Raw genomic sequence first — 13,910 nt, forward strand, 5'->3', positions numbered from 1 at the left:
CAGAGAGTGGCAGTTAGAGGGATAGATATATATTCCTTTTATCCTTGAGCAGCTGAGTCTAGTTGAGAGGCATCCCTGCCCATGGCAGGGAGATTGGAGTAGATGATCTCTCTGAGCTCCCTTCCAGCCTAAGTCATTCTATGATCCTGTGTCAACAGAAGCAGCAAAATCTGTGCCTGAGATCTTGAAGGTGTAATGAAGTTAGGATCTCATTGAAGTCAAAATCATGCAGGAGTTTGAGTAGTTTCTGCCTCAACTCTGGCTTTTGTGGGTTTTGTTATTTTTTGGTTTTTTTGGGGGGGTTTGTTGTTTGTTTTTTTACAGTAAATTAGAAGCAAATGAAATAGACTTCATATAAATGTTTTGCTGCTTGTTTTGCAGATGATGTTCTGACGCCAGATACAGAGAACAGTAATTTTCACTATCAAGTACCTAACTTCCATAAGTGTGAGATCTGTTTGCTGTCTTTTCCAAAAGAGACCCAGTTCCAGCGCCATATGAGGGATCATGAGCAAAATGACAAGGTATGAATTTTAGTAGCTGAAACTTAGGAAGCAATAGCCTATATTGATAGTTTCATATACTGTTAAGTAAAGCTAACACAGATAGATGAGAAAATGTGTGGATTTCTTTTAATGGAATTTGCCAACTGATTCTACACATTAGCAATAAAAAGAAAAATAACATTTATATTGGTTAACTGGACCCCATTAGTTTCTTAACAGTGTCTAACAGCCTATGTATGTATTAGTCAGTAGATTAATGTCATCACTTTAGCTGTTTACAAATCAAATTTGGAAAATAATAAGAAAAATACAGACATGTGATTTAAGACTTGACTGACTTTCTAAAGTGAAACTTTGGCCACAGGTTTCATTTCTAATGTGAAACTTTAATTTCTGTTCCTTTTTACTTCACAAATCTAAAATTGCTTTACATGTTGTGGAAAAATAATCTTACTGCTCTTTGAGGTAGCTGTAGATGGAGATGAAGTGTCACACGTAGCAGGACTTTAGGATGTTTATTCATGTATATGAAGAATGTTGTAAAGTTGATACTGTTGGAAGTTGATCCTGTTAAAACCATGCTATTGTACACTTGTGTAAAGTGAAGTCATTCTTAAAGAATGAGAACTGCAGATACCAACTGAAGAACAGACAATCCTAACATAAACTAAGCTTTTTGCTGGTTCAATTCTTATTTTGCTTTAAGGAGAGTTCATAGTATCAGTTAAAGTAGGAAGTTCTTTTTCATTCTCTTGCTTGTTCATTTCTCCTGCTAACTTCACTCTGCTTGAATAGTCTTAGTTTTGAGTCTTTGCTTTCATTAATTCTCCTGCTTGCTTTCCCCATATGCTCTTGAAATGCTGTCTTTTCATTTTCAGTAGTGAATTTTTGCTTTATTTTTGTTTTTTAACAAACAGCCTCACCGATGCGACCAGTGTCCAATGTCATTTAATGTTGAATTCAACTTGACACTTCATAAATGTACTCACAATGGTGAAGATCCTACGTGCCCTGTGTGCAACAAGAAATTCTCCAGAGTAGCCAGTCTGAAAGCTCATATAATGCTACATGAGAAAGAAGAGGTAATTCATTAAACTTCATAATTTAAATTTTGAAAATGTGTGTTATAAGGATTGTATGTTAATCCCTCATTTATGTGCTTTAGATCGAAGGATTGAATAAATGGTCTAGTTCAGAAGAAATATAAAAGTTCTGATGGGGTTTCTGTTTTAATAGTAGTAGCAGCAATTAATGCACTACTAAACCAAGTGTTTCCATCCTGTCTTCAACCGGTTAGTTAGTTGTAAATACTTCTGTTTTGAATCAGTTTCTGTGATTTCATGTACCTAAGTGACAAGCCCACATGTAATAGCCTGGATGGTCATTTTTGATGGCAGATGTTGTGGTGAGGCACTCTCACCATGTACTTCTTGCATCATTAAACTGTTTCCTTACCTAGATATTCCAGTCCTTTTTCTGTTTTCTCAATGAATGGTTATTTTGCTCAGGAAGGCTTCTTGTTCCTTTTCCTCTAACAATTTCTTCCATTTTCATAAAGCATTGGTTAAATTCTTTGAAGGCAGTTAATGTATATTAGTATTTTGTACTCTTTATGGTCATTATTGTACTACCCAAACTACCAAGTTTTCAATCATGTAATTACCTTTCCCTCCTGTGAAGGTCTTTTTAAATTTGCAGTTAATTTTTGAGAATTGGATCTTAAATATGCCCTTCTATTCCCAGGCTTCTGATCATAAACATAACAATTGTATGCTTCTCCATACCAAATGCAGACAGCTTACAGCAGTTCTAACCAGTCATTCTGGGATAGTTGGCCTATCTGCATTTTTCCCTAAACCAAGTAGGGAATGTCATCTGTGGAGAATGTATTTCTTCTTAAAAGATGAACTGATAACAAGATGAATCATGCCCATAATTGAGTTAAAATGAAATGATTTGAGTACAGTTTTGTTGCATGTTAATTGTTTCTGTAATGATACATAACTTAATGGATATTCATTGTGGAAGCTTCATTTATGAATTGCCAAAAAAAAAAAAAAAAAGGAAGATGAGCATTGAGAAAGATGCCTAATAGTAATTTTTAGTATTAATTTCTATTTTTCATGCACTTCAGCAGCCTGATTTTGGTACTTGGTACAGATGTCAGAATAGGTTGTGTGATGCCTTCCAATTTAAAACTTGATCTGCAGTTTGAAGATTAAATTCATAAAAAATTGAACACCTTTCAATTACTAATGAATGTATTCTTATAATGCCTTATTAGTCTGTGATAAAACAAGAGATAAATGTAACAATTAATTCACAGAGAATTGCAAGAATGATTTTCCCAGTAGTTAAGCACAGGGCCCTTAGGAGAGTTTGGACAATGGCAATAGCTCTCATTCAGGAATTTTTCATGACATCCAGGATAAGAAGTTATCAGTGGAGTACAATCTCTCTCCTGTTTGCTGTTCTTTTGCTGTTAGAAGGGTTGAAAGTCTAAAAACAGAGCAAAGATCTATATGTGGGGGACATAATGGAGCAGTGGAGGAGATTGCTGCATAAAGCTGAGGTTACCTTTACTCTTGTTTTGTGCTGTATTAGCCAGGTTTATCTCCAGATTAGTGCAGAAAGGCAATAAAAATAAGCTGGTGTGATTAACTTCTTGAGATCTCCAATTAGACTGGGGAGAGACTGTCTATGCTGAAATGCCAATTTTTGGGATTGACTGATCCTGTGAAAGGTTCCAGAAGACATTTTCTGGGCTAGAGAAATTTAGCATGCAAGAGACTTAACTTTTCTCCTCATGTTCTGTAGTGATTTGTGAATGATAAACTGGTGTAAAGGGGGAAAATAAAGGCATTTGAAATTCCTGGTTTTCAGGTAGCTTTCTTTTAAGAAGTCATAAAGAACAAACCTTGTGTAAATGTGCCCAATCTTTCTCAGTGGAAATCAACAATGGTATCTACTGCTAGCTTTTGACCCTGTGTGTCAATAGGAATATTGAATCATAGGATCATTCAGGTTGGAAAAGACTCCTGGGATCATCAAGTCCAACCATTAACCCTACTCTACAAGGTTCACCCCTACCCCATGTCCCCAAGCACCACATATAAACAACATGTAAACACCTCTCTGGGCAACCTGTTCCAATGTCTGACTACTCATTCTGTGAAATTTTTTTCCTAATGTCCAGTGTAAACCTACCCTGTTGCAGTTTGAGGCTGTTCCCTCTTGTTCTATCACTAATTACCTGTGAGAAGAGGCCAGCAACAACCTCTCTACCACATCCTTTCAGGTAGTTACAGAGAGCAATGAGGTCTCCCCTTAGCCTCCTCTTCTTCAAACTAAACAGCCCCAGCTCCTTCAGTTGCTCTTCATAAGATTTATTCTCCAGGCCCTTCACCACCATCATTGTCCTCTGCACTCATGCCAGCACCTTTCTCTCTTTTGTATTGAGGTGCCCAAAACTGAAAATGATACTCAAAGTGTTGCTTCACCAGTGCTGAGTACAGGAGGATAATCACCTCCCCACTCCTGTACTGTGTGGAGTAAAATTCATTTAAATTGGCCTAACAATTTAAAATTAGTGAGAAAACACACAAAGCCATGCTATTACAATGAATCGTAATATGCAAGTTTATTGTTTCATATTTGGTCACCTGGTCTGATATTTTAACAAAATATTACTTCTAATTAGGAAAATCACTATAACCTACCTGAAGCATTTAGTGAAGTGCCCTGAGAAAGAAGCTGGTCGTTGCTTATAGTTAATGTAGCACCTGTAGTCTGACTGTTCATGGTTGGTGCTGTCAGCCTTAAGCCACTACTCAGATCACTGCTTCCAGAATTATGCTGAATAAGATCTTGCCCTAAAGAGAAATTAATCCTATTATAACTGGAATTGTCTTGATGTTATTCTACTACTCTGTTTAAAACTACAAACAAGAGACCACAAAATAATAAAAGTAGAATACAACCAAAATACAAAATTAATCTCTACACATGCAGATTTCTATGCAGAGGTTCATCTGTTTTCTTAATACAGAGGTGATTATGCATACCTAGACACCAATATGAGGTAGAGAAATACTTGAGATTAATAACATTTAGAACATAGAAACAGGTTGGAAAAGACCCTCAGGATCACCAAGTCCAACTGATAACCCTGGTGTACGAAGTTCACTCCCCAAACCATTTCACCACATCCAAACAACCTTTAAACACATCCAGGGTTGGTGACTCAACCACCTCCCTGGGCAGCCCATTCCAATGACTGATCACGCATTCTGTGAAAAAATTATTCCCAATGTCCAGTCTAAAAACCTACCCAGTCATAGCTTGAGGCCATTCCCTCTTGTTCTGTTGCTAATTACCTGTGAGAAGAGACCAGCACCAGCAGAGAGCAATGAGGTCTTCCCTCAGCCTCCTCTTTTCCAAACTAAACAGCCCCAGCTCCTTCTGTTGCTCTTAAGATTTATTCTCCAGTCCAGGCTGCACTTGCTCCAGCACCTCCACATCTCTCTTGTATTGAGGTGCCCAAAACTGAACACAATACTCAAGGTGTGGCCTCACCAGAGCTGAGTACAAGGGGACAATCACCTCTCTAGTCCTGCTGGACACAGCATTGCTAATACAGGCCAGGATGCCATTGGCTTTCTTGGCCACCTGGACACACTGCTTGCTCACAGTCAGTTGCCTGTCTCCTAGAACCCCCAGGTCCCTTTCTGCTAGACAGCTTTCCAGCCACACTTCCCCGAGCCTGTAATGTTGCTTGGGGTTGTCGTGATCCCAGTGCAGGACCTGGCACTTGGCCTTGGTGAAGCTCATCCCATTAACATTGGCCCATTGATCCAATCTATCCAAGTCCCTCTGTAGAGCCTTCCTACCCTCATGAAAATCAGCACTCCCACCTATCTTGGTGTCATCTGCAAAATTACTGGTGACACGCTCCATGTCTTCATCAAGTTCATCAATAAAGATGTTAAACAGAAATGGTCCCAACACTGAGCCCTGAGGAACACCACTTGTGACTGGCTCCCAGTTGGATTTAACTCCATTGACCACCACTCTTTGGGCCTGTTCGCCCAGCCAGTGCTTTATCCAGCAGAGCCTGTGCTCACCCAAGCCCTGAGCAGCCAGTTTGTCCATGAGAATTCTGTGGGGAACAGTGTCAAAGGCTTTTTGAAAGTCTATGTACACAATATCCACAGCCTTTCCCTCATCCAGCAGTTGGGTCATGTTGTCATAGAAGGAGATCAGGTTGGTCAGGTAGGACTTGCCCTTCACAAACTCATGCTGACTGGGCCTGATCCTCTGGTTGTTCTCTGTGTGTCGTGTAATGGTGCTTGAGATGATTTGTTCCATGACCTTCCCTGATACCAAGGTCAGACTGACAGGTCTATAGTTTCCTGGATTCTCCTATGCTTTCTTGTAGATGGTTGTTACATTTGCTGCTCTCCAGTCTACTAAATACAAACTAACAATTTATAGTTTGTTGTGGAAAACTTGCTAATATGTCGTCTTTTGTATTGAGCATGAAGTTTTCTTGGGCTTTAGGGTAAAATTAGTATGTTGGAAAAGTTAAATCTGGTATTTGATGGATATAAAGTGAAAATTCTGTTATTAAAAAAACTCTTTGGTTGTGGCTTTTGGTTTTGTGGTTTTTTTTCCATAAAATTATGTTCACTTTATTAGATTTATCCTGTGTTATAATTTTGAAGCAATGGTCTTTGAAAAAGTGCAAATTAAAATCTATTTTAAAACTCATTGATAGTAAACAGATGAGGATGGTGAGTTCCAGAGTATTCCTTCAGATAGTTCATCTGATAAGATAAAGATAGTTAAAGCAAGTGGAATTAGATGGGTAAAGCTTATCATTATTTCAGAATTTGGGAATATGAAGTATTATCTAGCAATGTACAAAGAGCCTCTTTTTTATTGTTAGACTAGGGTTTTTAACCATAGTGAGGTTAACAATGTGCAGTTACTTGCTCTGTGGGGGATTTTTTTGTTTGTTTGTTTGAGGGACAAAGGAAAAAATCTGGTACTGCCTGTTCCAGAGAGAGGCTGTTGGACTGGATTTTTCTATTTTACCATATCCTTGCTTTCCTACAGCATATTCTACAGTAAGGAATAAAAATACATAGACTTTTGTTTTCTCTCTTCCAACTGATTAAAACATTCTTGTCAATCTTTATTTAAATGAACATCCCCTTCCCCCCAGGAGGGAAAATAAGGGAGGGAGGTTAAAAAACATTTCCATTTGCAGTGATAATCCAATTAGTTTTTGACTCAGTTTTTGGGTTTTTTTTTTTTTTTTTTTACTATCTGAAGTTTCTTAGGTGCATCAGTAAGGAACATTTAACAGATGTAATGCTAAAGAGATGGTGAATATTTTCAGCCCTATAATACTAACATTCTGCTAAGATTTTGTAAAATAAAGATAGACTGAGAAGTAAAAATGATTTTGAAAAGCGAAAGGAAGTCAGTAAAATGCAGCTCTTTTAGTTTGACTTTAATTCTTCCTCTGAATCTCAAAGAAATGACAATGCTTTTGCATTAAACTTTACAAATATAATTTCCATTTCAAATGACACGGAATATGAATACAACTGGAAAGAGGTGTGTTTAACACTGCTGTAAAATTAATGGGTTGAAGTAATATCTGTCAAAAACATTGTGTTTGTATTTATTTGTTATCTTTTCTATGAAGGTAGCTGAAGTCAGTAACTGGTAACTGGTGAGATTATTGTTAATAAGTAAGAGACAATCTGTATAATTTTAACCATAAAAGTGTAAAATCTTTGAATCTACAGTTAAGGTGGTTTTGGTTGGAAAGCACTATTTTTAACAAATGTTTATGTAGACCACAACATAATGGCACTGAGATATGTTTCTGTATGTATCTTGAACTAGGTAGGTAGGTGATGATGGTACTGAACTGCTTGTTTCTGCTATCATATGAACTTTTTCAGAATTCAGTTTCAGTGGAGTTTCTTAATATAAATATTGCCATAAGCTTGCAGTGATTATTGTTCATGATTTATGTTAGGGGATTCAAACTATTTTTGCTTGTATACTTTTAACTGCTCTTTGCTACCAGCCGTTGATGTTCATAGAAGGATACATTCATCTACTTGAGCTAAGATTGTGCATGTGTACCACTGCTTGGGAATCTTTTGAAAAATTAGTCTCTTATTATCTCTTTCAGAATCTCATCTGTTCAGAGTGTGGAGATGAGTTTACTTTACAGAGTCAGCTGTCCATACACATGGAAGAACATCGTCAAGAGCTCACAGGCAATAGGATCCACAGCTGCAAGTCATGCAAAAAGGAATTTGAGACTTCCTCACTGCTAAAGGAGCATATGAAAACTCACTATAAAATCAGGTGACAATCATGGGTTTGTAAGAAGATGAGCAGATGTAACTGTTACCGTGATAGCTGGGGAAAGTAAGGGTAGCATTTCCATTCAGCAGAGTACCACAATCTCTGCAGATTGTCTTCTTTGGTATGCTGTTATGAAATAAGAATTGTTTTTTAAAACCTTGCTGAAGTAGGTGGATATTTTTGGAGGCTTTTTTTTTCTGTTTTCATATTCAGGCACTTCTACAAAGCATGGTTCCTACTGCTAGATATTTGTAAGCATAAGTTAAGTTTTTGATACAGAAGTGTGCGTTTTAATAATTCTTTGCAAGTACGCCTCAACTGAGAGTTTCTGGTAAATCTGAAAAAGCACAAAATAAAGGGACACAACAGGTGTGATAAATGCTGTTCTTGCTTTTGGTTTGCATTGGAATAGACCTTAAAAGATCATCTAGTTCCACCCCCCTGCCATGGCAGGGACATCTCCTTCTAGATCAGATTGCTCAAGGCCCCATCCAGTTTGGCTTTGAACTTTTCCAGAGCTGGAGCTTCCACAACTCTGGACTACGCATTCCAGTGGCTCACCACACTCATGGTGAAGAATTTCCTCCTAATGTTTAATCTAAATCTGGCTTCTTCCAGTTTGAAGCCATTGGATTGAGTGAATCTAATATGATGCTTGTGATTTTGAGAGACTATTATATATATATTTTAGTGTCCTCAAAGAGTTTAACTGTCTCAGCTGATATTACACATTGTCATCAGATTTACACGGTATGTTAAAAAATGATGGGGTAAAATCAGCTTCTTCAAAACAATGTTTAATATTAGAATTAAGGGGACTTTAATATTTAAAGTTTGTTTGTTTGTTTTTTAAGTGGCAGGTTATCAAATACCAGATCTTATAACAGAAATATTGACAGAAGCGGATTTACCTATTCCTGTCCTCACTGTGGAAAGACGTTCCAGAAGCCAAGTCAGTTAACGAGACATGTTAGGATACACACAGGTAAGTCTGTGGCAGTAATTATTTTAGTTTGTATTTGTTTTACAAAAATCAATTAATCTGTGAAAGGCTAGATAGTTTTCTCCTGATTGGGACTTGAAATAGTATTAATACATCTGGCTAGATAATGTTACTTGTTGATTCAAGCAGGGGTACCTGTTCCACCAATGTAATTCTTTGCTTAGGACACCCTATACTTTTAAGAAGCTTTTAAACTGTTTCTCATGATACATACCTGGAAGCTTTTAAGTATTTCGCAGGTCTAATTTGTTACAGAATATCAGTTTTGGTACTTAAATTTTCAATGGGGCTTAACACAGTAATGCTTAGATAAGAGACAGTGGAGTATTCTGACTTTACGTACTATAGGGAAGAAATTCTAATAAGAATAAATAATGCTACTAACATAGTGGCCTTGCTATTTTTTTTTTTGTAGATTCATATATTTAAGGTTACTGCCATATTTTTTTCTGTACTTCCTGTAACTGCCTTTTTCAGGATATGCAAAGTGAACTTGGGAGGTGGTGAGTCTAGAATGTATTTTTGATATTTGAAGAGCAGATGACTCTTCAGTTTTGCAGAATGAATAACAGATTGTTTTTGCAAAATTACTGTAATAAATACGTGCGTTTAACCCTTAATTAAAATAACTGAAAAATGCTAAGTATAAAATAATACAAAAGTTTCAGTGTACAGGGAACTGTAAGAATAGTCCTCAATAACACAAGAGGTCACCCTTGTACCTGCTTGAAAAGTTGCCTCAAAGTAATATCCAAAAAAGTAATTGAAAATTGACTTAATCATTTAAGAGTTTTTTATCTATGCAATGTATTATTTCAGCTTACTGTAGCTGGAATTAGAGAAACAATATTATAGTTGATTGAGAACAGTTTCCTAAAGCTTCAAAAAGTTCAGGAGCATTTAGAGCTCTTTCGAAGAGTGAAAAGACATTTGTCTACTTGGAAGCCAGAGACAGAAAATATAATCCAAATCTGCATGTGAGAATAGGTCAAGTTCCAAGTAGCTATGTACGCGATAATGTACTTCATGCATTTAAATCTGTACTTTAAATCTGCAGACAATCTCTCTGGCATTCCATTGCTTGAGGTAGTGTGTAATATGTAGGAAAGAACTCTGCTTTAAAGAATTTATAACACCTCAGTCTTTAACTGTTAAAAAAGCCTATCTGTGCTATGTGTACACTATTACATTCATGTCTTAATTGCAGTACTCTATCTGTTCATAGCTATTAATTTTAAGCACACCCTTTGGGGGAAAAAGGTCTCAGGGATTGTAATTCCCATATTAATAACTAAATAATTAACATCTTATCACCTCTCCCAAATCTGTATTTTATTAAGTTATATTTGAGAAATACAGAAATTCTACATTTCCACACTAGAAATAATGTTTTTGTATTTATATTTATATTTGAGTTTACTTAAATAGACAAAATTAACCTGAAACAGGACTTCTGTGTGTCCACCAGCAGGTATTAGTGGAAGCCTTTTGCCTATCAAAGACCACTATGAATTACATTACTGTATTTCAAGAAGATCTGAATAAATGTTCTGTATTCTAATTTATATTAAAGAAATATAGATTAGATTGTGGAGTCTCCTTCTGGGTTGTGAAATCTCCTTCTCTGGAGATATTCAAGGCCCACCTGGATGCGTTCCTGTGTGATCTGGTGTAGGTGATCCTGCTCTGGCAGGAGGGTTTGACTGGATGATCTTTCAAGGTCCCTTCCAGCCCCTAATGTTCTGTGATTCTGTGAAAACATACAGACCTTAAAGCATCTTTGAAAACCACAAGCAGGAGAACAGAAAATTCACATTCCTGCAGAGTTGATGCTGAGCTGTAATTCAGAAAATAGCTGCTTTTATTCCAATGTTAATTTAATTAAGAATGAATAATTTTAAAGTAGATGTAATTACAGTTATTTCATTAGAAGTAATGTAAAATATTCATGAAAACTAATGTGCATAGTATTTAGCATATACAAGTACTTTCTGGTGTAGCAGACATAATGCACAGCATGTTCATAGCATTTTGCATAGCATGTTTGTATGGAGTGTGTTTTGCTATAGAAACGTGCAAAGGCAAAGTGTTAAATGCTTTCAAGATCCTGGAGTTGCCATAGGTAAGCTACTTCATGAAAAGAAAAAGACTAATAGAGTTCACAGTCAAGATTTTGGATAATTGGTTAAGACATGGTTGTAAGAAGCTGAGTTTTGTTCTAAGTATCTGTGTGTTTAAAATACGTAGCTTGATAATATGTTTATGAAGTTCTGTTATGTTTTGTCACTTAAAATTTCTGGAGAGTTTTTCATGCTTGATTTGTTAATGTACAAATCATTGCAAGTATCCACAGCATTGAGAACACCAAACTCAGGGAATAGTGACAGAGTGTTCCTCTAGCAATATTGTTTACTTTTTCTTTAATGTTCAGTGGTAATATGAACATTCATGATTTAAAAATTATTTTCTGAGCTGGTCTGTACAATATCTCATAATAAAAACATTATTTGATTGCACATTTTCAATAGGTGTAAATAAGGAAAATAGCCTTCAATGTTTATTGGGGAGCAGGAACCATAGGTCAGCCTCTGCAAGTGTGGCTATTAAGACTTTTGGCATTTAGACTAAATAAAGGGTTACAATGTTGACTGTTAGTTATTTAGAGCGTGTCCAACAAAGGGCAATGGAGCACAAGCCTTATGAGAGGTGTCTGAGGGAACTAAAGTTGCTTGGCCTGGAGAAAAGGATGTTCAAGGTAGAACTTCCTGAACTCTCCAACTGCCTGAAAGGAGGCTGTAGTGAGGTGGGGTTGTTCTCCTCTCCCAAGTAACAAGTGATATGAAAAGAGGAAATGGCCTCAAGTTGTGCCAGGGGAGTCTTAGATTGGATATTAGGAGAATTTTTTTTCACTGAAAAAGGCTGTGAAGAATTGTGGCAGACTGCACAAGGAAGTGGTGGAGTTGCCATGCCTGGAGGCATTTAAAAAATACGTAGATGTGGTGCTTAGTAGTCATTTGGCAGTGTTGGGTTAACAATTGGATTCAATGATCTTTATGATCTTTCCAACTTGAATGACTCTATGATGTTTTTACTGTCCATTCCACCCTTTGCTTCCTTGTTTGTTTCCATGCAGGTCTAAACATTTCACAGGTTTTGATTTTGGTTTTCTTTTTCCCTTTTTTCTTTCCCCCCAGTGATTTTGCTTTGGGATTTCTGAGATCTTTGAGACCACAAGTTGAGGGAACCTATTCCAAATAACTCTTTCATACAGGTTTCCTGGTAGTGCTAAGTTAATGGTTGGACTTGATCTGAAAGGTCTCTTCCAACCAAAATGATTCTGTGATTTTACCCATTTCAACTGATAATCATCAACTAGGTCACAGAACTTTTCGATTCGATACGTTTTCATCAGAGTAGATGCGGAGATTGGTGGTCAAGGTAAACAATTTCATTGTCAAAACACCTAATAACGTATGTTTAGGTGTGTGTATGTACAGATATTTATATGCAAGATTTTATTTCAGATGAATCAGTTCTCCGTTTAGATACAAGAAACTGAGAATGTTTATTTAAAGCCCCTTACCCGGCATCCTCCTGCTTTTTCCTTTCAGGTGAAAGACCTTTCAAATGCAGTGAATGTGGAAAAGCCTTTAACCAGAAGGGGGCATTGCAGACCCATATGATCAAGCATACCGGTGAAAAACCCCATGCTTGTGCCTTTTGTCCTGCAGCCTTTTCTCAGAAAGGCAATCTTCAATCACACATACAGAGAGTTCATTCAGAGGTAAATACAATTATTCATAAAGTGGTTGGCGCTAATATGCTGCTTATTTCAGTATTTGAATTGTCCTGTTTGCTATTCATGCTTTCTGGTGCTTTCTGTAGCCAGTGTAGACGTACTGCAGTAGTATAGATTCTAGTTTGTTGGTTTTACCTGCAGGCTTTCCTAAAATAGCTTAATCTGAATAAACATATACTTAGGATAAGTAGAAAAACCTTCATTTACCATTGTCTTTATAGTACATTGATAGATTAATAACTCATTAGTGCGTTTAGGTATATAAAAATGTGCCTATGTCAGTCTTGGGAAAACAAGGGCTGGAAACAGATGAAAGTAAGCGAAAAGCAGCAAAGCAGAAAATGGTGAAAAATTTCAAGGCCAAACAGCAAATCACTAACTCCATCACAGAGCTTGCAATTTGTCTTTGAACTATATATCTTACAGCCTTTTTCAGAGGCTTTTCAGTTACAGGTGCGAGAAAATTACAAAATAAAATAGCATGGGTGTCTTTATGCTGATTTTTTTTCCTCTTCTTTGTGACAGAAAATTTTTAAAATTCAAAAGGTACAGTTATGATAATGCAATATACTCTAAGTGATATTGTCTATGCAACTTTGTTCCTTGCTGACTTTCGTGATTTGTGCTTGGAAATACCCATAGGAGACCTATTTCAGATTTGGAAGATACGAAGTGATAGAGGCAGCTTTTTTTTTTTTTTTTTTCTCAGCAAGAAGAATATCATCTCTGCTCTCACTGCCCTAACTCTCAGATTTCCTTCCTTGTTTTTCCGTTTTGTGTTGCAGTAATAATATTTATTGGATTTTTTTACTAAGGATTATTTTAGTATGTTTATTACTTTCAGGATCTGTCTTAGTGTTTTGAATTATGCTTATTTGTATTAAAATAATATGTTAACATTTCTTATGACTGTGTGACTAGTCTTCCTCAATATTCTCAGCTCGTTATATGTGATAGCATTTCTAACATAAAAAAGTGCACCAACACTAATTTCACAATTTACATTGATTTTTTAAAAATATTACCAGATTGTTTGGGATCAAACCAAAAAGATTTTTTTTCACATTTTTCTATGTTACTCTGTTTCTATGGAAGATGGGGGGAAAAAGTAAGTTAGTTAGTTGTGGAATAAGGAACTTATAAATAAATGCTATCTTGATCGTGACTTCTATTGTTTCACGATCCTGAGCCTACATTTTATCTCCTGCTT

The 13,910-nt window shown here is 36.5% G+C and overlaps 1 protein-coding gene across 1 annotated transcript in view; it reads left to right on the top strand.

Annotated features, from left to right (window-relative positions):
• The first annotated feature begins 497 nt into the window (after positions 1-497).
• ZNF236 (zinc finger protein 236) overlaps positions 498-13,910 on the top strand; it is a 64,901-nt gene continuing 51,488 nt past the window's right edge. Inside the window, exons 1-5 of the mRNA XM_054381781.1 lie at positions 498-524; positions 1,424-1,588; positions 7,720-7,898; positions 8,759-8,883; positions 12,513-12,685. Of these exons, the coding sequence (XP_054237756.1) occupies positions 498-524; positions 1,424-1,588; positions 7,720-7,898; positions 8,759-8,883; positions 12,513-12,685 (669 nt within the window). The remainder of the gene's footprint in view (positions 525-1,423; positions 1,589-7,719; positions 7,899-8,758; positions 8,884-12,512; positions 12,686-13,910) is intronic.

Source organism: Indicator indicator, chromosome 6, assembly GCF_027791375.1.
Source record: "Indicator indicator isolate 239-I01 chromosome 6, UM_Iind_1.1, whole genome shotgun sequence".
NCBI lineage: Eukaryota > Metazoa > Chordata > Aves > Piciformes > Indicatoridae > Indicator > Indicator indicator.